Raw genomic sequence first — 25,252 nt, forward strand, 5'->3', positions numbered from 1 at the left:
CATGATTTAAGGGGAAGGGGCGGGCCTGTTTTGGGATTCGACCTCTGGAGGAAAGCCCTCCGAATGTTTTCTTTTGGAGTCATTAGGTAAGGTAATTATACGCTTCCAGGCTTTGGGATTTCGTTTCCATGTATCATTTGCGAGCTGAAGACAGATGGCATCCGTGATCCCCCACCATCCTGCATATAACACGTCTGAGAAACCGTCCGTCCGCATAGATTTTGTCTTTTCGTGAACATGTAAAGCGATCCCGTCACGGCAGAAAATTCTACCAAACGATTTTAAAGAAAACCACTTGTAACATCACCTTCGTTTTTCTAGACTTTCAGTCCGTATCTAATATAACTGCCGTTCTTTTCCCTGATCGGCTCAGTCAACATTTCGTGACCTTGTGACACAGAAGGAAACAAAATCGCGCCAAACTATAATTGAATACCGAATTTTATTTTAATGCTCTGACGAATGATTTATTTATTTTGAGGAAAAACTATTAGCACATGGACATTGTACGGTTTTTTCCTTCTCTCAAAAGAATAATGGGTTTTTTCTTTTTCGAATACATTGTGTATCCAATTAACCAGTGTTTATGGGTATTTTCGTACTTGGAATCCTTGACAGTGAGTCCGAATTTACATGAAACATTCCATGATCTTGCTTCCAATCATCAATAAACAACTGCTTTATTCAAAAGCTTGTTTAGAAAAAATAATTGACCTTGACCGACATATCTTTGTTTCCGACTTGGCAGCGGAATCCTTTCGCTTATGATCGGTGTGTATCTTATCCTTTATGTGCATTGTAAGTACGTGTGCTTCACTTGACGCATTTCATAACTGTGGGTCAGTGACCCGAGACTCGCGTGAAATGAAATGTAGTGCGGACCGTGACCGGCAACTTGTAAACAAATATCCTTGTGTCAAACATTTCAAAGTCGAGAAATGAAAGAATAATGAATGAACTATTTTTCTGCATGGCAAATGAACTTCGATGCATAAGTTCATTACGCTGAAACAACGTTCTTAACCCTTCACTGGCGTTGTGAAAATTCTGTGCGTAACTGGCGTCGTAAGGTTCGGTTGACCCCAGCAAGTATTAATCCATTTTTAAAAATCAACAAAAAGAGTCTTCATAAAAGCAATGGGTTTTTTACATGACTTGATTCATGTCAAATTAATTCACTAAATAGTTTTTAAAATTTTTTTTAATTTTCCGAAAAATGTTCTTTTATTAAGACACATTCGAAAAAAATGGAGGGATACATGACTTTTTTGAAGAAAAATTTAAATTGTTTATTAAATTTTTCAACGCAATTTTCATGATTAAAAACTGAACGGATATGATTGAAATATACTCAGAAAGTAAAATTTACAAATTAAAATAATGTTTACTTATTTTCACAAGCCCCAAATTAGTATTATTCTAAGTGAGAAACACACACACAGTACTTTTGCAAACAACACCATGACATTGATCACAAAGATCTTACGTACAATTAACTAACAACACTATCCTCATGATCACCCCTCGGATATCCGATGTTTTATTATTAATTTGAAACCATTATCGGGAAAACTGTTGCTCTTCCGATACGCCATTTCGATCTCACGCTCCGACCGGCAGACAAAAAAAAAAAAGACTGACCCCACCACATCACTGACTCGAGTAGCCACTCAATTAACCCTTACCTGACGTGGTGGGGTAATTTTGACCCCACGGAAACTTTGATCAACGATATAGAGGGAAGAAAAAGTAGAAAAACATAAAATTGTCAATCACGTGTAAACAACTAGCTTGAAAGGTACTGAAAATAACATGGTCAAGAGGCATTTCTTTCTCAAGGGGTGGCAAGATGAACACGCCAGTTAAGGGTTAATTGAGTGGCTAGTCGAGTCAGGTTTCCCATAAGAAAAAAATCGATTCCGAATACTGATATGGTATAGGTATAAGATATCTGAAATTTTAGAATTGAGCTTTTTCTTTGGGTTGGGTTCTGCCCTGAATGCTTATCTGTGCGGAACCGTCTTTGAACAGTTTCGCTTCATAACTCTGTTTGACTAGCTTGATAAAATGAAAGCAAAACTAATGTGAAAATTAGAAAATTTTAACTATAATTCATGGAGTTAAGGCCGCTACACACTACTCTGACGTAACGTGGAACCACGCCACGTCAGAGTGGTATGTAACGGCTCCTAAGAAATTCGGATTTTACGAAGCCTACGATTTTCTAAGCCTTTACTCCGTCTTGGGTACTGAGTGACTATCAAGGCATCATCTATGAGCCGTGTACCGTAACCGAGGAACGGCTTTCGCAGAACTTGCGTTTCTTCGTCGGCAATCTTATTGTTTATAAGGATTCATCACCGTTGTCGATTTCAAAGTTTGAAGACATTGCCGAGAGAAAACGAAGCCGCGTGCATCGAACCGTGTATCCGACTTGGCGTTGAGCTGGTGATTTACTAACCAGACACCCTGTCATTTGGTTGGGCTTGTCAAACTTTTGGATTCTTGATGGCGTAGCGTTCCAGCTAATTTACAGCCGATAGTTGTGATCATAACCCTGAACGTCTGAAACCTGCTAGGTGAATCTCTTAAAATAATAGTCATTATAAACTCCCTTATGTGGATGTTTTGTTGTTTGAGACGAAGATTTTATTTGTGGGAAGACTGGTTTAACAAGGGATTTTTTTTCTTCTACGAAACAATCCTGGAGAATGAGATAAGAACACTGACAACTTGGACGACACCCCGAAATATCGTGACACATTGATTGAGAGTCACAGCCCTCTATTACTCCATTCAATACAGTTTTTCCCCCGGAATATTTCTCGGCAATCCTGAACGATCTCACGTCACATCTTGTATGTGAATCAGTGGATTAATCTTTCGAGTCGCTCGACAGAGCTACGGTAAAGCCGGTTTATCAGCCACCTCGTTGGGCATTTTGCCTGTTGTGGCGTTGTATTTGTATATTTGTAAAAGCTGACGGAAATGCTCGTACAGGGATTTGACAAATCGAAAGATAATTAAGGCACCATCCGAATTTCTTAGGAGCAAAGCCTATCTCTTTTCGACTTTTTCCAGGATTTGGTCACACTTTTCTGTATTTATAGATATGCTGACGTTTCCAAAAATTTTGTGTCGTCCCCCATTCTTCAGTTTAGTAATTGAACGTAGAATATTTCAAGTGCCTATGCCAATTTGTTGGTGACCCTTGCGAAACTCTCTATCCAACACCATACTAGAAATAATAGAGACAGTATCTCTAGTGTGGTATTGATATATCTATATCGGATTATCTTCCATGTATTCGTAGTCACGTTGTTTCACACTCGAAATATAGCTTAGAGCTATTGAGAAATGAGCTCGGAAGCTAATCAGTGTAAGTTAATTTTCTGAAAATGGCTTCTGCAAGTGCCTCTTTATTTTGGCAACTGAAAATTTTAACAATATTCAAGTCGCTATCTTTATATTGCAACAGCAAATAACGCCTCTTACACTGACCACGAAACAATCTATAATAATAGATCATTTTCTCTTTTTTTAATGTTTATTGACACACTGATTGGCTTCTAAGCCCTTCATATAATGTTTATATTATGCGCACGACAACGGAAATTGCATTTTGCGGCTGAGTTTAATGTCCTCTTTCATCAGGTCAGCAGTGATAGTTTATATCTATTTCATTTTAAATGTAACTTGAGCCCGCCTCAACAGTTGTCGCGTGACGACGACGCCATCGTCAGAGATATACTTTTATCTTTTGTTGCAGATAATGCTTCAGGTGACAAGGCGGTTTTCTTTACTACATTCACTTTTTGTATTAGTTTTACTTCTGAGTGTTTGATTTTCTTCTGGGAGTGACAGCTGTTGTTCATTTTTATCACCGTCGTACGACTTCGGATCGCGCCATGTATCTCGTGACGATTTCATCTTTATCATATCATTTTTACGAACCTGATGTTGTCTTATTTGCGAATGTCAAGGTCGATCATTTGCTTTCTTTTCCCCCAGCTTGTTTATGTCTTACCTCCGTAAAATGGAATATTGTGTTTTATCTTTCCCCACAAATATAGTGCGTTTCACTCTCAACTTGAGAAACAGTTTTGGCGAAACAAAGTACTAAGCTATATATCTAGCATAACTGATAAGTTCAAGCAGGGTTCCCAGCAACCTGGGAAGTTAAAAATTATTGAGGAAAATGTAAAATATTTTTGGCAAAAGGCGGGGAAATATGCAAATACGTATTTGATAAATGTCGGGGAAGGGGAAAAACATACTCTAAATACATTTGGAAGGTTAATTTTTGAATTGTATAGTGATGTCTCACTTATACACTCTCACTCAACGTTTCTCTCATAAAAGACGATTTTCTGCACTTCCGAATAGCATAATAATGCTATTCACTTATACGCCTCTTATGCGTTCTGTTTCCTTGCTGCTTACACCGATTCATAAATGAAAGATCGCTGTATTTCTTTCTTCATGAGTTTTGGTCGGAAATGATCTAGCACAGCAGTTATTAAGCGGTGCTTCGCGGAGACCTTGGGGCTCTGTGTGCACTTCCCGGGGGCTCCGTGGCCGCTCGAGGAAAAAAAAAACCCAGTAAAATTGAAAAAATAATCTATATATATAAAATTGATTTTCTGTCTGTCTGTCTCTGTGTGTGTGTTCTCTATACAAATCTACAATTTTAGATCGATCGTCGCCAAATTTTGCATATATCCCAAATAGGACCCGACTTGAACGGGCTACTTTAAAAGTTTGTCAGAGCAGGGCAAATGCCCCAAATGGGCAAAAACTGTCGGGCAACAATTGTTTCTCGGCCTCAACAATCACTTTCCGAACGTTTACTTTGGTTACCGTGGTTCCCTAGCAATGCGTTTCAGACGTGTATATGCCTTTACAATGGTTTGTCACTTCTCTAATCCTGTTAGTATATGCATAATAGTTTATGCTTTTTTCAATACTCTCAGTAATGAGGCTTTTTGAATAGACGCCATAATCATCATCAGCATCACTTTGAGGGTCAGGCAAAGGATGATTCCCATAATAGAAATGCGGAAATTTAGTGGGGTTTTCCGCCACATCAATAATTTTAAAAATTGTATTGAATTTTTGATTTTTGAAATATCGAGTTCGCTTAGAGGTATACGAAGCCCAGAGAAAATTGAATATGAAGTAATTAGCCCCAGACCTACTTTTGAATTGGATATTCATGCAATAACATTGATTTCAACTTTTTATTTACATATTCTCAAGTATGAAAATTAATGTCGCCTTACTGTCTAACTGCATAAATTAATATAGTTTAGATTATTTTAAAATTAATTATGGGCTCATAAAGTACATCGAAGAAATTCCACAGTTTTAATATTTTTTGAAGCAGAAACCGGCAGATGAATAACTAGAACTTCGGGGGGGGGGGGGAGAATCGAAATACTTGGCACCACTTGAAAAAGAAAAAAAATATATATTCATTTCTACGTTTCTTTAAATCTAGATTTGTTTATTTCATGAGTCGCGCCGTAAGTCGTCATATTGGTTCAACTTGAACACGGTTTGTATATCCCTCAAAGAAAGAGGGAGATATCACGTGATCCAAAAAGCCTCAATGAAGAAAACCCGGGCAACGCCGGGTATTATAGCTAGTTATAAATATTTTAAATAAAAATAAATCAGTAATTTTGATGAATAAATAAAAAATAGGCCTACGAGGCTCCGCCATAGAAATTATAGGCTCCGCGAGTCAAAAAAGGTTGAGAATCGCTGATCTAGCAGATATAGCAGGGAACCTTGTCGTGTTTTCTTATGAATGTTCTCATTTCTTAGAACAGGACACTCGACAACGAAAGTTTACCGAACCGATCAATTCGCATCGTATAAATTCAGTAAAATAACAGCCATACATACTGGGCTGTACAATTATTTGATCCTCTTATTTGTATTTCAATGCAAAGAATCTTTCAAACCGAGCACTACTTACGGTCATAGGCGTACGCAGCATTTTCTCGAGGGGGCTTTAAATTGTTTTTCCTACTGAGGTGGGGGGAGGGGGTTAGAACCCCAAAACCCCCCCTTTGCGTACGCCAATGACTACCGATTGAGTTGTGCCGGAAGTGCGTATATAGTGTTTTGTGTAAATTTTTAGTGAATGTAAAGAATCTCTACTTATAAAACGTCTTTGAAGAAAATTTTTTATCCTAAAACTATAGAACGTGTATGATTTTTCTTATTATACTTTTTTTCTATTGCTATCAGCATATTGTTCATTCAATGCGGTGTATGCCTACTTGTATAAGAATTGTCTTGTGGTGGGGGGTGAGTGTTGTTTTCATAAACTGAATAGGATTTCTGCCTAAGGCATTTGCATGGCCAAAAATGTTATAGCATTTATTCGCCGACTATCTATGATCCTAGTTAGGGCCTGCATAATACGATCGGACCTTGAGACGGAGCATTTTTGACGCGAAGAGGGAAAGCTAGTCACGTCATTATGGCTGTTTTATGACATCATAAAATAAGGTCACTAGTTGTTCTAAGACTTTCGTTATATGCTTACACAGAGTCCGAATACTTCTACATTATTCGAAATTGTTGTACCTTGGAAAAATTGTTTTGAATCCGGCCTTGAGGGCGAAGAGACGAAAATAAAGAAGCATCAGGCCATGAACCAGGTAGCCTACGTGGTGATGATATAAAATCTCCACGCCCACGAAGAATCCGCAATTTCATATTGTATAACGCGAGGCCTGGTTATCTCATCGAAGGTCGCATCGCGTCAGTGGTTTTCCAATGACCTTACCAAAGGGGTTCAGCTGGGCAGCTGAACTCTTGTTGTACCGGTATTTTGAGAACTTTCTAGCTTGTTTTTTTTTATTTCTTCTCGCGAATTTGTGGGTATTTTCTTTATTGTATACATTTGTATTTATTTCGGTCTTCATCACAAAAAGCTCGAGAAAATTCCAAAAGCTGCTTCTGGACCCAGAAAAAAAAGTCAAGGCCGCTAAAGAGATTTCCTTTCATATAATGTTACGTTTCTAGAAAGACAAAAGCGTCACCTCGTAATAATTCTTCCAAAACTTTGCGCGAATCGGGTTCCATAGGTTTTGACCTTGAGGCTCCTCATAAATCCTTATTACATTACGAAACGTAATATAACATAAACATGTTTATTTTCAATAAAATGTGAAATCTGTGACCTCTTTCACTTTCATTCGTTGAATTGCGAATTTAATTATTGTTAATCATTATTTGGGGTGTCTTTTTTTCAATGCCCTCTTCAATCTATAGGTCAAACAACGACAGATGTCCTTCGGGTAGCCGTGCAGGCAAGGTCTCGAACCCTTGGACCCCTCCATCCCGGATTCGATCTCAACAGTATCATCAGAGAGGGACTGGAGAAAGCTCTCCCGGAGAACGCTCACCTCCTGTGCCACAGTCGGCTCTTCATCTCTTGTACCAGGGTCAGAGATGGACAGAATGTCCTCATTTCAGAATACAGCTCCAAGGAAGAACTCATTCAGGTATAATACAATAATGTTTGAGCAGTACAGTAAATTACTGTAAATATATTACTGATATAATCAGTAGAGCTTTGTATTTTTATGACCTAAAAGTCATTGGAATGTGTAAGCATTTATGACCTAAAAAATGTAGAAATATGTATGGCCTTAATTATTTTTCATTATTTCATCTATTCTCTTCAGTTATTGTGATTCTTATCTTATTAAATTGGAATAGAAACAGCAAATGCACTGATTTACATGATTAAAAAATTTCTAAGATTTTTTTATTTTAAGCAATTCAAATAAAAGCTTCGCCTACCTTATGCACTATTGCTGTTTTTCCAGAATGTTCTAGAATCGCACTCACTGAATTGCGAGATGCATTTTCAAATATTCAAAAAAGGGTGAAATTACTACTGTTATTTAGTTTCTTCTCAATTTTTTTTTTTGAATAAATCATTTTGCAAAGTATTTTTAAAAATTTTGAAAAATTACCAGTTGAAACAATATCTGAAGAAGCCTTATCATAAAACAGACATTTTTGGTTTTCTAAGTCTCACTGATTCTTCCTTTAGCTGAATAGCGATGTCGCTACACATTAAGTTTCTGTTGTGCGTATAACTAACATATTTTACTAAATAAAATAGCACCATCCAGTGCTGAAAATATTCTCACCACACTTCTGTAAGAAATTCCGTAACCTTTTTGAAATTCCTTAACTTCTTTTCTTTCTGAACACACAAATTTAGGCAGCTTCAGAACTGGGGGGGGGGGGCACTGATCCCACAGGGCCATAGGAATAAGTGTCTATCTATGCGGCACAATACTTTTTTTATGTAAATAAAACTGCGTATGATAGTATTGCTTACAGAGAGTTTTTTTTATGTATACAGTGAATTTCAGGAAATTAAAATAGCTGTTCACAGCAAAAACCCTTTCTCTAAACTGGGTGCTTTACCCTTCTCACATGCTTATCCTAGAGGTTTACAGATATCTGTAAATACTTCCTGAAATATAAGTGGGTCTCCACATTTTTATTTTTTTCAAGTTCAATCATTGTTAAAGTCAAACAATGCAACTTTGTGCATAATATCTGAGCATATTCAAAAGATAGTTTCTTGTTTTTTCTTCATCTTTGAATATCAATAATTTGATCTTTATCTCCTGGTAGCACCATACCACTTTTTTTCCAGGAAAAAGGCCATCTGAGATAAATAACACTTTTCAGTATCTAGAGAACTGCGTTTTCAATAGCGTGTTATCAGTGGAGCTCTCCTATGACCACTTTTATTGTTCTTTCTTTTTTTTCTTACAATTTTGTTATGTGATGTGGTTTGATCAAATTTCGTGAATAGGAGATACTTTATATCTCTTTCTACTTTATGTGGTATCACATTACATGATCGATTTTCAAGGTCAGGGTTTTAATTTCCTTGTCAATTTGTGCCTATTGAAAACATTTTTTTTACTATCTTTATTTCCTTCCCCGACAAATGATAGAAAGGGTTGTTATCATTTTCTGATATTTTTCTTCACTTTCTCTATCGATAAGGGGATAAGGAAGGTCATTTCTGATTGTGATAGCAAATTACAAAAGGGACTCCATTTGTAATTTGAAGACCGGAAATCAGTGCAATTGACCTTATTTATATTGAAGTAGGAGCTGAACGCTTGCCAAGATTTTTTTATTAGTTTGTAATAGTAAGACCTATAGTGAAACAATCTTTTTGAAATATAAGATGATTTTTTTTACATGCTCTGGTTGTGGTGATGGAATAACCATATGTCCACATGATGGCTTGTTTAATAACATTGGAAATATTCCAATGAGTAGTCTCGGATTTCAATAACAATTTTCTTATGAAGGCTATAACATGGTTTTTGTGCTGACAAATTATCGCAGTTTGAATTGTAGCATCAATGATTTCTTTAAAGGATTTTGATGTCTTTATACAGGCTTTGAGATCAAAATTGATTGCCCATCAAAACTTTAAGACAGCAGATATCACTAAGTGGGTAACTTGGTGTATATCAGTAGACCAATCTCAATGTCGACCTATATATTGATATTTTTGTAGGTTTAGGAATGGTTATTGAGCATTTTCATATAGCTGCTATAAGATTAGTGGCATATGTGAATTCACTGTCTAGCACTTGCACGTTAATTTGAAAAAGTCTTGCCTATTTTATAATAAAGTTTATAAAATATTGTTTGTGTAGTTTTCACAATAACGGCTGTGAACATGTTTTTGTGTTTATCTTTTGATAGGCTCTTCTCTGTAGCTGTTTCATACCATTCTACTCTGGAATCAGATTTCCTAAATACCGTGGTGAGGTAAGTTAACAAAAGCATCAGTGGAAGTTAAGTAGTAAAAAAGTAGTCTGTTGATTCACATTAATTCATTGGCAGATACAACTGGTATCAGCAGGCCCTACACATTATGATCGTCCGAAGATGAAGAAATAATACATTTGCAGTATATGTATTAATCAGTAACATTGCTCGAGAATAGCAAAGACCCAAAAAAAATGTATTGTGGGCAAATAATAAATTGAAATTCATAATTTGTCCGTAACACATAGTTCACTCAAGATTGAACTTGATTGGTCTTCACATTTACTGTATTTTGGGTATTGTCATGTCTTTGTGCTGGGTTCAAAACCTGTACTTGGCACAGTGGTGGGTGGCGGAGTTTATTTTCTGTGGTTTTCTGACTTCCAAGGCGTATCTTGATTTGTGCACTCAATTTTATAATCTGCTGCCAGGGGTGCAAGAGCTGCGCCAAACTGCGCTGAAACGGTTCTCTTGCTACATGGTGCGCCAAGACGCCAAATCCCTGCGCATTTGCGCCAATTCTTGTTTCTGGTTCGCGGAGGTACCGCTAATGCACTGTAGTGCGTCAAATACCGATAATTTAGGAAAAAGAAGCATGAAAATTTTGTTCACGGGACGCGTTCTTTCCGAGACACGGAAAAAAAAATACGGAGGGAGAAACTTTAATTTTTTTTTCACTTCCCACCATCTACCACAATCGCGTTATGTCGTGACCTTGGAAAGTAGTTCTGCTACCTTGAAGTATAAAGTCCTATACCGTTATTGGTTAACCGGCGGGCTATCAAAGTCCCTGAATGAATATGCCGAATTTTCCGATTTCGGAGACCGTTTTTTCTCCTGCGGGTTATATACTGAAAATTACGGTAATTTCGCGGCCGCCAACCTGCGTTCTAAGACCGCATAGATCGAAAAGAGGATTGGTTTACTCGTTAATTTACCGACACTTTTCGAAGATCATTGGAAAAAAATGAGATCTGTTAAAACTCCAGCTAAAATATTCATAGTTTTGTCATCTAGTCACTATGCGGTCGTGTGATTATCGTCGGCAGTTGCCGATCGTGGCAATTTCACATTGCGGAAATCCGGATTTGGTGAAAACAGGGGAGGCTCGAGGAAAACAATTTCTACTCATGCGGAATCTGTTTTTGGCGCTACTGACGGCTTTTTTTTTTTTGGTAAACAAAGCTTTTCTCACCCTTTCAATTCCATTCGGCACCCCTCCTAGAGCGGCGCCCAATATGGCCGCACGGTCTGCCAATGCATTGGTGGGGGAGGGGGCATGCTCTTAACAATAGTCAATGGAAGGAGTTTGTACTAGGAGCATGTGCTCATTTTACATAACTTCTGTGAGATACCTTTTTTATATTAATGTCCTACCTTTCCAAAACGTGTTGTTGGAGAGAATGAAACGTTTGCACTCCCTCTCGTGCATTGCTGGGATGGTACATTACTCCCTCACGTATTGCTGGGATGTTGCTCAACATTGTATCACCAACAGAACTATTAATTGTGTGTGATGAATGGGTTGCACTACAATGCAAATAATTACAAGAAGTGAAATCAGTTCAGGGAATAGATTGGGCAGACATATTCAAACTTTATAACCTTGAAAGCAGCCCAAATGTCAAAATTTTGCCAGTTTTGGTGAAGGCTTTTTTATCTTTAGCACATGGTAACGGAGACAGTGAAAGAGAGTTCATTGTTAACAAATAAATAAAAGTCTGTTCGAACATTGAAAAATCTGTGCATCTAATGCTTTAATGGAATAAGACATAAAATCTTATGTTCAAGGGCATGAAATATTTGAAAAAAAATTGCCATTGAGATGCTGAACTTCTGAAAGCGACTCGTGATTCGTAATCTATTAACATGCTATTAGGTTGAGAAATTGTTTAAGTAAATAAGGTATTCATATTTTTCTCGTTTTTTGCATTTTGCTTTTAAATTTAATAATTTCTTTAAATTTTGTGAGAAGCTAATTTTTTTTTTTTTACGAAAACCCTTATTATACCCTGCACGCACTTTTCTTGCTATATCAGGATGAATAAGATTTTGGTGTTCAAGCAGCAGAAATTCTTGTTGCCAAGGTTTTTAGTATGCATGTTGCTTAATTTGAAAAGAGTCTGATAATTTTTATTCGTCATTTCAGTAATACATGTTTTAGTAGTGACAGATACGATAATTCAGAAAAAATTTAAATGGATTTTAATTTGTGAAGGAAATTTATTTAGAATTATTTGTTTCAACCATTTTTGGCAAAACCTTTTGGCATTTCACAGAAAAATTACTCCTTATATTGCAGACATAGTTAGTTTTTAGTTCTGCTCCATTTTCAAAATTTCTGCTCCAAAAATGAAATTTGCTGCTCCGAAATAGATGAGGGGCGCTTGCACCCCTGTGCTGCCAACAAATTGTTCAATTATCTTGTGTACAATGAATATATTCATAAAAACTTATTTAAATTGTATGTAAAAATTTCAAAATTTATTCACAAGTCATCACTTTTTTTTTCTGGCAGTCACTGGTGGATGGAGGCTTCAGCGATAATTTGCCAGTGTTAGACGAGAACACCATAACAGTTTCTCCATTCGTTGGTGAACATGACATATGCCCGCAGGAAGAGAGCTGCAACATTCTCCAGATCAATTTGGCAAATACTAGCATTTCAGTAAGTTATGAAATGTGCAATTCAATAAAGTTTTTGATGACAAGCAGAGATAGACTTAAATATTCTTTACCAAGAATAAATGTTCACAAAATTATATTTCTTTGACTTTTCTATGCCTGCCCCCTTCCTCTTTTCCATGTTGGTAAATAGACATGCTGACATGAATTCCGAAAATTTTGTCACAATACCAATTTTTCAGGTGACCTGGTACCTAAGATTTGTTCATCTACTCATCATTGGATGGGGTTGGGGGTTTCCCATGACAAAAATGTTGTTCTTCCTGCACATTTCTGCTATATTTTTTATCCATAAAGCCTTAGTTTATCTACCACAATAGATCTTTATGGAATTAAGTGTGAATGAGCTTATTATTATCAGGGATGTCTCGAGACAAAATTTTTACCTGTGTGAGACATTGTTTTGGTACTCTACAGTATATAAGCCACACACATTACAAAAACTTGCAGCTGTGTTCTCAGTAAATGAAATGCATCAAAAATTAGTTTTCTCTTTGAATTATTCCATCCAATACATTCAATTCATTCCAATACATTCATAGTTTGAATTTTATAGACAAAACATTTTTTCTTGATTTTTCCTGTAATTATCCCCACTCCGATTTGGCACCCCCATGTATTATAATGCCTCAGTAGAAGTAGGATTGTTCAACATCAACATTTTTGCCAATAGATATAGATTTTTCTCCAGTAGATACTTATTCTGTGGGATTAAAAATATAGATATATCTCGCACACAAGTGAATTGCTGAGTTGCTTATAAGAAACACATTCCAAAATCTTGTCCTCCCTTCCAATTTTGCATAATTTCAGTGTTGCATTTCGAGCTGACAAACTTTTGATTTTGCAGAAAATTTATTTTAAAAACTGATTTTAAAATTATTTTTTTTTCTATTGCTTTTGTTTAGATATGTCCGGGTAACATGTACAGATTTGCCCGTATCTTGTTTCCCCCACATCCTGAGATTCTGAACAAAATGTGCCAACAGGGTTTTGATGATGCCTTAAAGTTTCTTCAGAGACATAGTATGTTTGCAAAATGAAAATATTGTGATTTTTTTTTTCCCCCATCCATAACTCATATTTTTTATCATATGTATCAACACAGTTATGCATTTTCATAGATCATTGTTTGAATAAATATATATATTGCTTATATATCTGACTTTTCTTTATTTATGTACATGTATGTATTGGATACTTCATGCTTATCTGTTAACACCTGCAGAATCAGTGTTTTATATAAAAATACAAACGTGTGTGTATATACAGGCACACAGAAATCTGGCTATACTATATGAATCAGTTAGTCAAAAATTCCTAAATCGCATTCACTATGCAAAATAGAAATTAATTTTGTTTGCTTTCTTAAATTTAACCAAAAAAGAAAAAAAAAATTCTTGCTTTTCTTCTAATTTTTTTTAGTGTTTGGTAGAAACACATAGTTTTGACTTAAAAAAATTATACAGTCCAAAACTTTTGGAACTTATTAATTTGGAACTCATTATATCTCGCACACATAATACAACAATATTTATTCTGATGTTCTTTCTGTTCAGTGGTACACGATACAAACAAACAATAGTAGACTGCCATAGAGGTCAACAAGGCACTGCCTTGAGCCTCACAGCTATTAAAAATGCCCATTGAAACAAGTCCTATTTTTATCATTTGGGGGGGGGGGGCTCATTAAAATATTTGTCATGGGCCTAAAGGTTCTGTGCTGCCACTGCCAACAAGAATTTAAGTTTGGTTTAATTGGGACTACATTTTTCAATATATTTAATGGCAGCTGAGATTTATATGTGGTTCGAGATCTTTTGGGATACAGGTTTAGAAGACATTTTGTAAGTTGACTTGATGCTTTGATTTAAAAATTTATTGATCCAATTATCAAAAATGACTTGCACAGAATCAGCGGTTTGGCAAAGTTTGTAAAAAAAATTTTCTTCTTGGGTGTAATTTTTTATTTGGTATAGGGGTAGCACCTCCTAGAGATAGGCCTCCACACACTGCTCATGACATCATGCATGTAGTCCATCCTTATTCCTAATATTCAGAGAAAAAAATTCCGCTGCATGTGCTAGTATCGTCGTGGAGAAAAGAAATGATTGGGCACAGAGTTGGCAATTTCTATGCCCCATGTCCGATCACTGTGCAGTATTTGTGATCCAACCCAGAAGATTCTACGCCAAAATAAACTAAATAGGATGCTGTTGTTCAAAATGTAGTAGACTTGATAGGTAATCTTATTGTACTACTATCATGACATCACAGATGAACTTGATAACCAGAGCGGAGGCCTATCTCTAAGAAGTGCTGGTTGGAGACAGTAATTAAATTTACATCGTTTTTATGTACTTTCCTTTTGTAATATTTCAAGCTTAGAAAACATGAAAATGAATAAATTATGCTTCCATAATTTTTATGTCACTGCTAAACTGTTGAAAACATGGATTTTCAATTTGGGAAATTGTTATAAGAAAAACGTCTTTGCATTATCATTTAGAGAAGAATATTATGAAAATTTATTTGCGCAGCATGTTTTCTGCCTTGGATGAAACTATGACTGTCTTTCAGCTTTTTGGCTTATCTTCTGATCAGCTGAGAATAAACATTTTCCCTCAGATAAGGAAGCTTGCATAACATGCTTTTAAAACTAATAGATAAGATATGTAGGTGTTTGTGTGTTTGTTTTTTGCTTTCGATTTTGCCTATTGTGATAAGGTTAATGTCTCAATCTGTTTTGTTTAATTGTTATGTATGGAATAATCTTTCTCATCCTCAGTAATGAGCGTGTATCATTTACATTGTATTTAGATGAAATGACAATATTTTTCATGAAATGATCTGATTTATGATAAGTCATCAATAAATTGATTGAGCAAATAGATATTAAACTTTCAGTTTATTGTGAATAAAATTTTCAATCGTGTAAATAGCATCAGATCCACATTTATACTTAACTTAAAACGGTACTTCTGTAATATAGATGGCAGCTCTGAAAAATCAAACACAACACTAGATATGCACTCAGACTGTTAGGTACACTAGTACAAACACTTACACTTCTGGCAAAACTCGATAGTGAGACCTGATGGTGATAAACACGAGTTGTGCTTGACTTGAAAGAACTTAAAACGGTATTCTATTACTGTATTGTATTGATGTTCAGCAGCTTTTATTGCAGGTCCTAGTCGTGAACTTATTAAAGGAACATTTTTTAAACTTTTAGTGTAATATAGATGATAGAGTGCACACATTAAAACATGGGCACAAGTGAGGCATATTTAGGTACTATTAGGTGAATCAGCAATCAGTCGCTACTCACTGACTTATCTCTTGATTAGCCATGATTTATAAGATTACTCATGGTCATCAAAATTTTGATATATCCGGTATTCTGACAGCTTTATGTCTTCAATAGATTTGATCACCTCAAAAAATCAAAACCAATTTTTGCTTCTACCGACTGATTTAAATACAATTTCTCTTTTGTAATACCATAGTTGAATTTAACAAACTCCCCTCCACTATTGTTGACTCTTCCATGATCACTGATTTCTTGTTAAATGTTACTAAATATCTATATGTAAATCAACTGCATCCTATTGTATAGGCCTCAAGGCCAACAATATTGCATAAATAAAGACGAGAACTTGCAACTCGTTCATTCCTCTGTAGAATTTCTAACAAACTGGCACATGCAGGACCACATCTGAGTTATGCATAGCCCTAACCTATTAATGTTGTCAGTTATGTTATATGGTGCTGTCATGTGTCTTCTATATTTTAAAGTGAAAATGACAAATGCTTGAATTTTCATGTTATGTAGGTATTGTGTTGGTCTTCCTGCTCTCTGCAGAGAAACTTTTTCAAATACAATTCAAATGTATTTGTCCTGTTTTTTTTCACCAGTAGAGGGCACTGTTCGTATTGGTATTCTAAAATTTTTTCTTCCTGATGAAACATTCATTCCAAGAACGTTGAATGATTATAGTTAATGCTCAATTTTACAAACCAACACCAACTTAAATTAACCAACCAAGACGAACTAGTCATCTGGACCCAAACAATATGCAATTTCTTTTGAACATCTTTTCCATTTACAAAATGTTTATTTCATGGATTAATTATTAAAGTCCATGAAAGTTTGTAAAAATGAGTGAACTGTATTTGTAACCATGATTTTTGCTCACGATAAGTGTATTTACATATTTCAAGAAAACAGGCATATATAGGGTGTCAAATAGTGCCCTCTGTCAGGGGAAAAAAAAATCAGATGTAAATAAGATATTGTGAATAAGAAATTTGACATTCCCGTGTTGTGTCCACCTAATAATACTCACTTTATAATACGATAACATATCACTTACGTGTCCACGCATTTCTATACAGAAAATATTTATTTTAGCATGTTCCACCATTCTTCGAATTTGTATTATGTGCCTGTACTGACATGCCCTCTAATATATTTGTACATGTGTGCAATAAAATCAGTGTTATTTATATATATTTTTTCTGAGTCTGATATAAACTTTTTTCTAGATTTGATTACTTGCACAAGATGCATGGCTGTTCAATCAAGTCTCACTCTCTCTGATGCCTGTAGCGCAGAGAAGACCACTTCCAAACAGGAGGTTCAGCAAGAACATGCTTATGATAATTGCATGGACTGCAGATACCGACGACAGATGGCCTTACTTGACAGTCTACCAGAAGCTGTTGTTAATGGTATGTTTTCTGGATGGATATATTATACACGAGATATTCTTGTGCAGGTCATGCGGAATAGAATTTAATCAAAATTATTGCTAGCCTTGACTAACTGAATCATAGGGAAAACACTATATTTAGGCTGACTTGGCTTGAGCGTACTTGACTTATTGGTGTTGATCATTGATTTGTATATGATGCATACAGAATGCTCCCACTGGCATTGGTAGAGTCATGTAATTAATGTTATTTTCATTCTGATGTTGCCACGAAGCTGAGAGGTTTTTGTGTTCTTTAAGGCAGGATCCCAGGTTGACTTCATTGCTTCTACCTTATTGTAGTAGTTGGCGGTGGGGGGGGGGGGGGGTTAAAGATTTTACTGCCCTGCTGGTGATAAAACCTCAGTTTGTTTGGATATATTTGTATTTATATATTTCTATGCAGATGTACCCATACATTTTTAAATATCTTTTATACAGAGGCAATACAAATCTAACTGCTATAACAAGAGAAGCAGGATAAAGTTAGATTGAGCTTTAATTTCTACTTTGAAGAAAATGTGAGACCCTCTACATTTTGTGGCCAACATCAGAATGAACAATGGAACCACAATTTTAAATGACTACTGCCAGCCAGTGAAAGTTGTCTTATATTACTGCTAGCTTTTTTTTCAGTCACCTCATTGGGTCTCTGTGGTGAGACAAGGAGGTCGGCTAGCATTTGCACCTTGAAGTTGGGAATCCCAGAAAACATTTTAATACCGCTCTATGTAAGAGCCAATTAAGTCTGTTCTAAGCATCCAGATATTTAAGAATTATTTCTAATCTAACTTGTATTTCTCAATATATCTGAATATTTGTTTTCCCAGCTTGCTGGTCCATGATATATTTCTAAGCGTGCCCCAGAATTTTAGCATTAAGTTTATATGCATCAACAGTTGAAAAATTTTGAAAATGGCTGTTCTGTAGCTTATATGAAGAATAATTTTGGGAAAGAAAACTTCAAGGCAATGTCAAGAAGCAAGAGCTTTTTCATTTTGTATACCTCTAATTGATTATTATCATATTGTTCACGAGTCAACTCGTGCTTATATACTCGTATGTAGCCAGTATGATGAGTGAGCTTTTCTTTAAAAAACCAGTCTACAATGTGTTAAGTTTACTCAATATGTTTTTCTTGTCCTAATGTATGTTTTGCTGTCTGAATTATTTTTGTTTTGTTTTTTATTATAAGATATTTGACCGCATGTTTTGAATCATAAACATGTTTTTTCCTTCTTAATTGTAGCCATACAAGAAGCTTGTGATCAGGTTAATAAAGGTGTGATTAATTGGTTATTCAGGCACAGACCAATCAAATTGCTCTCCATATTGGGTCTTCCTTATGTACTGCCCATCGACATTTCAATCCTTATTTTCCTCAAGTAAGTGATAGCAGTGCTTCAATCACTCTTATTACTGATAAAATTCTATGTTTGTATGACCTAAACAGACCTGCCAACAACTCAATTTAGGTGGGAGACTCCAGATTTTTTGCCCTTCCTCCTGCTCTCCGGATTATGGCAGAAAATTAGGATCATTTTTATTTATATCAAATGATAATATATATCATATATAAATATTTTTTATTTATACGAGATCATTATTATATTTTATTCATCTCAATAACAGAGATTGATTGTATACCACGTTATATGTGATACCACCAGAGCTTTTTTCATCAGCAGCTTTTAAGAGTTTGCATACCCAAGATTATCCATCATTGATAGGGTCCACGATGATTATATTCTTCTGCTCAGAGGCTACGCAGAACCTTTCTAGGAAAATGGGGGGGGGGGGGGGGTTCTTTTTTTCAGTTGATTATAAAAAACAAATTTATCACTTTTTTTTTGATCGGGAGAATCTCCAGATTTCTGGATTCCAAAAGTTGATACTTGTACCTAAAATGAAACACAGTTGCTGGTTGGTTAAAAACTTGAAATTCAGGTAGGTTTCTGAACCTATCAGCAACACTGTTTCATCTTTAGTTTGTAAAAATCCAAGCCCTACTAATGAAACACTAAATTGACAAAGCTATGAAACATCCTTTAATTTATTTTTTTTTGATATTTATCCTTTAATTTTAAGCATATTCCTGATGATAAAATGCACCATTCCTGTTAAACTTTAAGGGCAGGAATAATAATTTACATCTAATAAAATTTAATTTAGATTTCCAACATTTGACTGAACATAAGAATTTTGGGTGAGCCTGATGAATTAAATTAGTCAAAATTATTTGTCTCTTTGATACAATTTTTTGTGAGACTCCTTTTCCTCAGTGAAAAAGATGTCAGAATTTGATTAGCCTGGATTATATGCACTAAAAAAGTGGCAAAATATGCTCTAAAAATATGCAAATATGCACTTAAAAATGCAAAAATATGCACTGAAAAAAGCAGAAATAAACATTTTAAATACAAAATGTACACTTAAAATGCCAAAATATGCATTAAACCCCCAGAATATGCACTAGAAATCTTAGTCAAAAATTCTGAAATATGTACAAAAAATGAGAAAATGTGTATTAAAAAAATCACCATGAAAAAAAAAGATGTGTTTTTTTAAAAGGCATCTTTTCTATTTCTTAGTGCATATGTATTCATTTACAAAAAAATATCCCCTCATTCATATATATATATATATATATATATATATATATATATATATATATATATACATATACATATAACTTCTACATATATTTTATTCAGGCATTTTTAGTTTGCTGTAGCTGCTCAATAACGAAAATACTTGTAACAAAAGAATTTCGACATTATTTCTAAAAAAAATGCAACACTGATATATCTCTAGAAATAGCCTTACAATAAAACATTTAGTATTCATAAAATACTTTATAAATATGTATTAATTCACTAAATTTCACCTGCAGGGGGAAAAAAACGATGTTATGAAAATATTATGAACAATATTTATTTGAAAATTTATAAAAAAAAATGAGTGAGCTTAAATACATCTTCAAAAATATGCTCTTGTACTGAAAATTCTTTGATTTTATGCGCAATAAGGCTGAAATATGCAAGTGCATATAATCCGGGCTCTAGCTATTACTCTGGTGAGTTAAAATTTCATGCGATCATCTTCGATCTTATGGATGAAAAAGGGGACTCTGCACTGATGAAGAACAGTTTAGGTTCCAGATTGGAAGAACGATGGTAGTCTCACATTGAAGGCCATGACAGTAGATGCAGGCAGTATGAAAACATGGACGAAGATATGGGGGGGGGTGCATCCCCCAGCGTTAATGACTGAGCTGACTGATCTAATATATATATATATATAGAGAGAGAGAGAGAGAGTTGATATAATTATTCTGGTCAGGCTTTAAAGTTTGAAGGACTCACATTGTGAGGTTCAGGGCTCAAACCCCACTGGCAACACAGCATTGATCGGCTGAAGTTGGTTTTCTGTGGCTCCCAACTTTGAGACGCAAATACGAGCTGATCTCCTCGTTAAAAAGTCTCACCACAGAGAGCAACAGATCTACAAATGGTACAAATATTCAATCATTATACTTCACTTCTGAAATATAGATGGCAGCACTGAAAAATCAGACACAACATTTGATATGCACTCAATGTTGGGTACGCACACTTACTTCTGACACAAAAAACTCCCTTGGTAGTGAATTATCCATGGCGATTTACAGGAGGTGTACTCGGTGTGAAAGAAAAAAAGCCTTTTTAAAGTCTATCTCCACCTATGTGTGTGGAAACAGTCAGGAGAGCGAATGGAATTGGCCGGATCATTAATAATTGAAAAGGAGGGAAGTTGTGGCAATTATAATGATGAACACTTCCCCACAATGTAAAACATGAACATACATTTATTAAACTAAGATATGAAACCTCAGAGGAAGGATATAGTAACATAGTCTCCATTGCAATAATCAAATGGTTTTTTCTTAATTTTTCTTATTTGTAAACCAAGGGATGATGAGTAGCATAATATAAAAGAAAAATTATGATTAAATATTATTTCATCATGGTTCCCCATCATTTCTTAATTTTCAGATTTCAATAAAATGAAAAGATTATCTGGCAAAAATGTAATTGTAAAATTTATCCAATCATAATTACATCATTTACACTGCACACTGTTATATTCCATTTATAAATTTTTAGTCAGTTAAATATTTTATTTTGTGATTTTTTTTTTTTTTTTTTTGCAATGTCAGAATTGTGGTTGCGTTGGAATTTTTAGCTGTCTGAATTAGTGACCGGAACCCATGAAACTTAAAGGACTTCGGGAGGGGAGGGGGAAATGCAGTTAATTTAAACAACTTGTAGGATGATGTGGGATAACACTGAAAAATTTTCTTTTTGGTTGGAAGTCTTCTGGAATTTTCTAAATTTACTGGTTTAGGAATTAGCTATTGGGTAAAGATGAGTTGAGACACACCCTACTAAATTAATTTTCACGCAATAAAGTTTGTACTGAAACTGTTCATGTTTTTGTTAATTTCTCTACATTGGAAATTAGAAACAATAGCCCAAACAATCTTCATCTGTTTGTCATAATCAAGTTGATATTTGGTCCATCCATCCATAATTTTTTTTTTCCTTTTTTTTTATAATGTCTGATTTTTATGTTCTAGGGTTTGGCAAAATCTTCCATTGTTGCAGAAGGAGATACAGTCAAAGTTCCAGAACATATTGACTGTAATAAAGAGCTTATTGCACAAAATTGACACAAGCCGACATCTTTACAGTGCCAAGTAAGATTCACGCTTATTTTTTTACTCTACTCTGATTTATAATTTTATTCATCAATTTTGGTAAGAATTATGTGGTGTGTTTTGAAAATCTATTGATTTCAGTGACCACCTTGTTTGTATGTTTTTTTTTTGTACTTGGAAGTATGTATTTCTCTTTGTTTGGTATTGAAGGAGGGGGGGTGTAAATTAAGAATTGATTGTCACAAAAAATCATACTGTTTCACTGCAATATGGGTTTTTTTTTAAACATTGCCATCTTAACATTGGCATTTTTTCAATTGATCTTATGTTTAGAAAAATTTTGACAAATATATAAATTACTTTCATTTTTTTGTTTCCAGATTTTCATGCCAATTGGCCATCACAGAGTTTGACTATACAGAAGAAAGTGTGTCCTCATCGTATGCCATTCCTAGTTCAGAGACGTCTCATCAAAATACTTGCCATTATATTTCTGAGGAAGGAGAACCTAAACCTAAAGACACTCTCACTGTACCAGATTTTCTTCCTCTACCAGAAACAAAGACCCAGAGAAAGTCATATGCTGGGTTCCTCTGCCATAAAGAGATCAATACCGACAGACAGAGGCGTAAATCTATGTGTGATATCAGACAACCAGAGCGTGTCCTCCGTAACATGAAGTTCGGCTTCACCGTAGATCTGACCCCGATGACTGCTGGCAACAAGAAGAAAGATGTAGTGAATGCTTTTGAGAGACTTGGTGAAGAAGAGACAGATATTAATGTCATTGAACTTACGAATAAAGCTTTGAACTGGGAGCGTGAATGCCTTGGAAAACTTCATGGGGATCTTGAACCTGAAAATGCAGAAACATTGGAGAAGATCTTGGATGTCACGTCTAATGAAGCTGTCATGGCATATTATTATTTGGATGATGACAAAACTTTGAAAGTCACTGAACTCTACAATGTGGATGATGCAGACACCAGTGCCGTCTTATCTCAAGACGAAAGGGAAACAAACAAGAAGCTTCAGTGGGAAAACGAGTGGGTTTGCGATCCCAACATATCTTGTTATGACGCTGACTCAACGCTGGACAGCATGGACGAAACTTTTGAAAGCAAAGAAATCAATATCAGTGATTACGAGTTGAAAGAGGAGACTGACACATTCTCTGATGACTCAAGCATAAAAGCTAGTTCTTTCAATTCAAGCATCAAAGACAACAATACTGTAGAGTTCTTGAAGAAGACACCAAAACGAAAGACGTCATTCATCATCGTAAATTGAGGAAACATAACTTGTAATGCAGCAAGAAAAACCAAGAATTGCTGATTTCGGTTCAGGATCGGAAAACATATATACATTCAAGATTGTCAAAAGAAAGAAATGTTGTGCCTCTACTGTTTTGTTATTTCATCCTTTGATGTACAGTATTGTGTAGTTTTTAAGTTATTATCCTACATTTGTTTAAAAAATATATATTTATCCAGGTTTCTTTCTTTCTGCTTTTGTCATCTGTTTTCTTTCTCATTTTAATTATTTAAAATTGTAGCTCTAATCAAAACACTGATTACATATTTTTTTGATGTTGATTATATTTAATAGTCCTACTTATACATGCTTTGTTGAATGATAATATATAATTATTTTAAAACAATTTTTATATCATGGTAAAATATTTTTCTGAATGTTTATTCGAAAGAATTGGAAATTGTAATTTATTCATTTTTGTTCTTTATTTTTATCGATTATATGTTGTGATGCACTTCAGTACAAATTTGATATCTGAGGCAAGTTGCTATCCTTTCATGTCATGATATTGCGTTATCCTTTTACACTGAAACAATAGTTTTTTTTTCTCCTCGATTAAATTTTGTTTTAAATTTGTTTAAAAAGAAGCTGTCTCTTTTGATTCAAAATGTATGGGATCAATTTTTTTTCCCCCATTGCAATGCAAAAATTATGTTAATCAATGTACTTTGGAAGTCTCGGACAGAACAGAGCCGATTCTGGGGTTAAACAAGTGAAATATACTCTTCTATAAGGATGTGATGCTGCATCAATGATTTAAGAAAATACAAAAAAGCTAATTTATATAATACAAACAAAAGCAAGTGCAAAATACAATACGTGATTCAATGTAAAAGTAATAACACTATAAATATTAAGTCTAATTCCATTTGTAGTAGGAGTATCCCTGTTTGGAAATCCCAAAATAAATCGTTCCGTTTCATCTCTTCATTTAAAATGTTAGTTAAATATTCTGTTGAGATCTTGTTTACTCCTGTTATAAATATTATCGAGCAAATTTGTTGTTTTTAGTTAAATTTTACTTCAGCAGCAGAATCGTGATATATTTCTGTTACAGTTGGGGATTAGCTGGGAAAATAGTGGCCAAGAGAACCACTTTAGCCAAACTACTTATAGCGAAAAAAAACCTTTTTTAAATGGACAGTTTTTGCATCCAGTGACCCGAAGATAAACAGTAAAAACTTTAATTGATTTTGGTTCAAAATGCTTAATGCTTTAGAATATAATTGTGGCATTTTTTGAAAGATGTCAAAGTTTTTTGTAGAACGAATTTGTTTCCGTCTTTCATTCATGCGTGAGGGCTATAATGGCTTTTCTATATTTATTTTTGCCATGTTTTTTTGGTTGTAGCTTGTGTATTTTTGTTTTCCATGAATAAAATTTCATTGTTGTAGATCAAGGGTACTGCCTTTTTTGAATTTTTCCCGCCATAAATGCTTATTTTAATTAATATACAGTAGTTTTTAAGTTTATGAGTAAAATTTTCAGAGGCCACATAATCTGTAAAACTTGGATATTTTGTGAGCATCGAGAACGAAATATAATTGCTCTTTTTTATTAAGATTTCACAACTCCCAGTATTAATTATTATCAGAAGCCCTCCAAAGCCCCCATTTTGAACGTGAATAAGTGATCTGAGAGATAGTTAACTTGGTGTCGCCATGAATTAACCCTACAGTTAATATACTGTTGCCAATTGGCAACAGCTATAGTCCGCCGACCACGAGATGAATTTTCGCTGCGTCATGTCACGTCGGATGATTTTATTCAATTTTTTTTTTTTGGTAAAACGATTGCACATCGAGAAAAGTTCATCAGTGACTGAGCTTTCATGATTGGCATGTCCTTCTAGGATAAAATAGAATCGTCTGACGTGACATGACGTGCCGTAGCCAAATCTCATCTCGTGGTAGGAGGACTATACTTTAAAACGCGTTTCTTTTTCCGTTGACAATTGGCA

The 25,252-nt window shown here is 34.9% G+C and overlaps 1 protein-coding gene across 1 annotated transcript in view; it reads left to right on the forward strand.

Moving 5' to 3' along the window:
- LOC149071649 (patatin-like phospholipase domain-containing protein 2) overlaps window positions 1-24,685 on the forward strand; it is a 36,788-nt gene extending 12,103 nt beyond the window's left edge. The window contains exons 2-9 of the mRNA XM_089247623.1: window positions 7,291-7,523; window positions 9,775-9,840; window positions 12,359-12,508; window positions 13,434-13,551; window positions 17,074-17,259; window positions 18,529-18,664; window positions 21,898-22,017; window positions 22,359-24,685. Of these exons, the coding sequence (XP_089103749.1) occupies window positions 7,291-7,523; window positions 9,775-9,840; window positions 12,359-12,508; window positions 13,434-13,551; window positions 17,074-17,259; window positions 18,529-18,664; window positions 21,898-22,017; window positions 22,359-23,268 (1,919 nt within the window). The 3' untranslated portion in view covers window positions 23,269-24,685. The remainder of the gene's footprint in view (window positions 1-7,290; window positions 7,524-9,774; window positions 9,841-12,358; window positions 12,509-13,433; window positions 13,552-17,073; window positions 17,260-18,528; window positions 18,665-21,897; window positions 22,018-22,358) is intronic.
- The last annotated feature ends 567 nt before the right edge of the window (window positions 24,686-25,252 follow it).

The sequence above is a fragment of the Pholcus phalangioides genome, unplaced genomic scaffold (genome assembly GCF_987345545.1).
Source record: "Pholcus phalangioides strain wild (caught in Gottingen) unplaced genomic scaffold, Ppha-v1.0 ptg000018l_1, whole genome shotgun sequence".
Classification (NCBI taxonomy): domain Eukaryota; kingdom Metazoa; phylum Arthropoda; class Arachnida; order Araneae; family Pholcidae; genus Pholcus; species Pholcus phalangioides.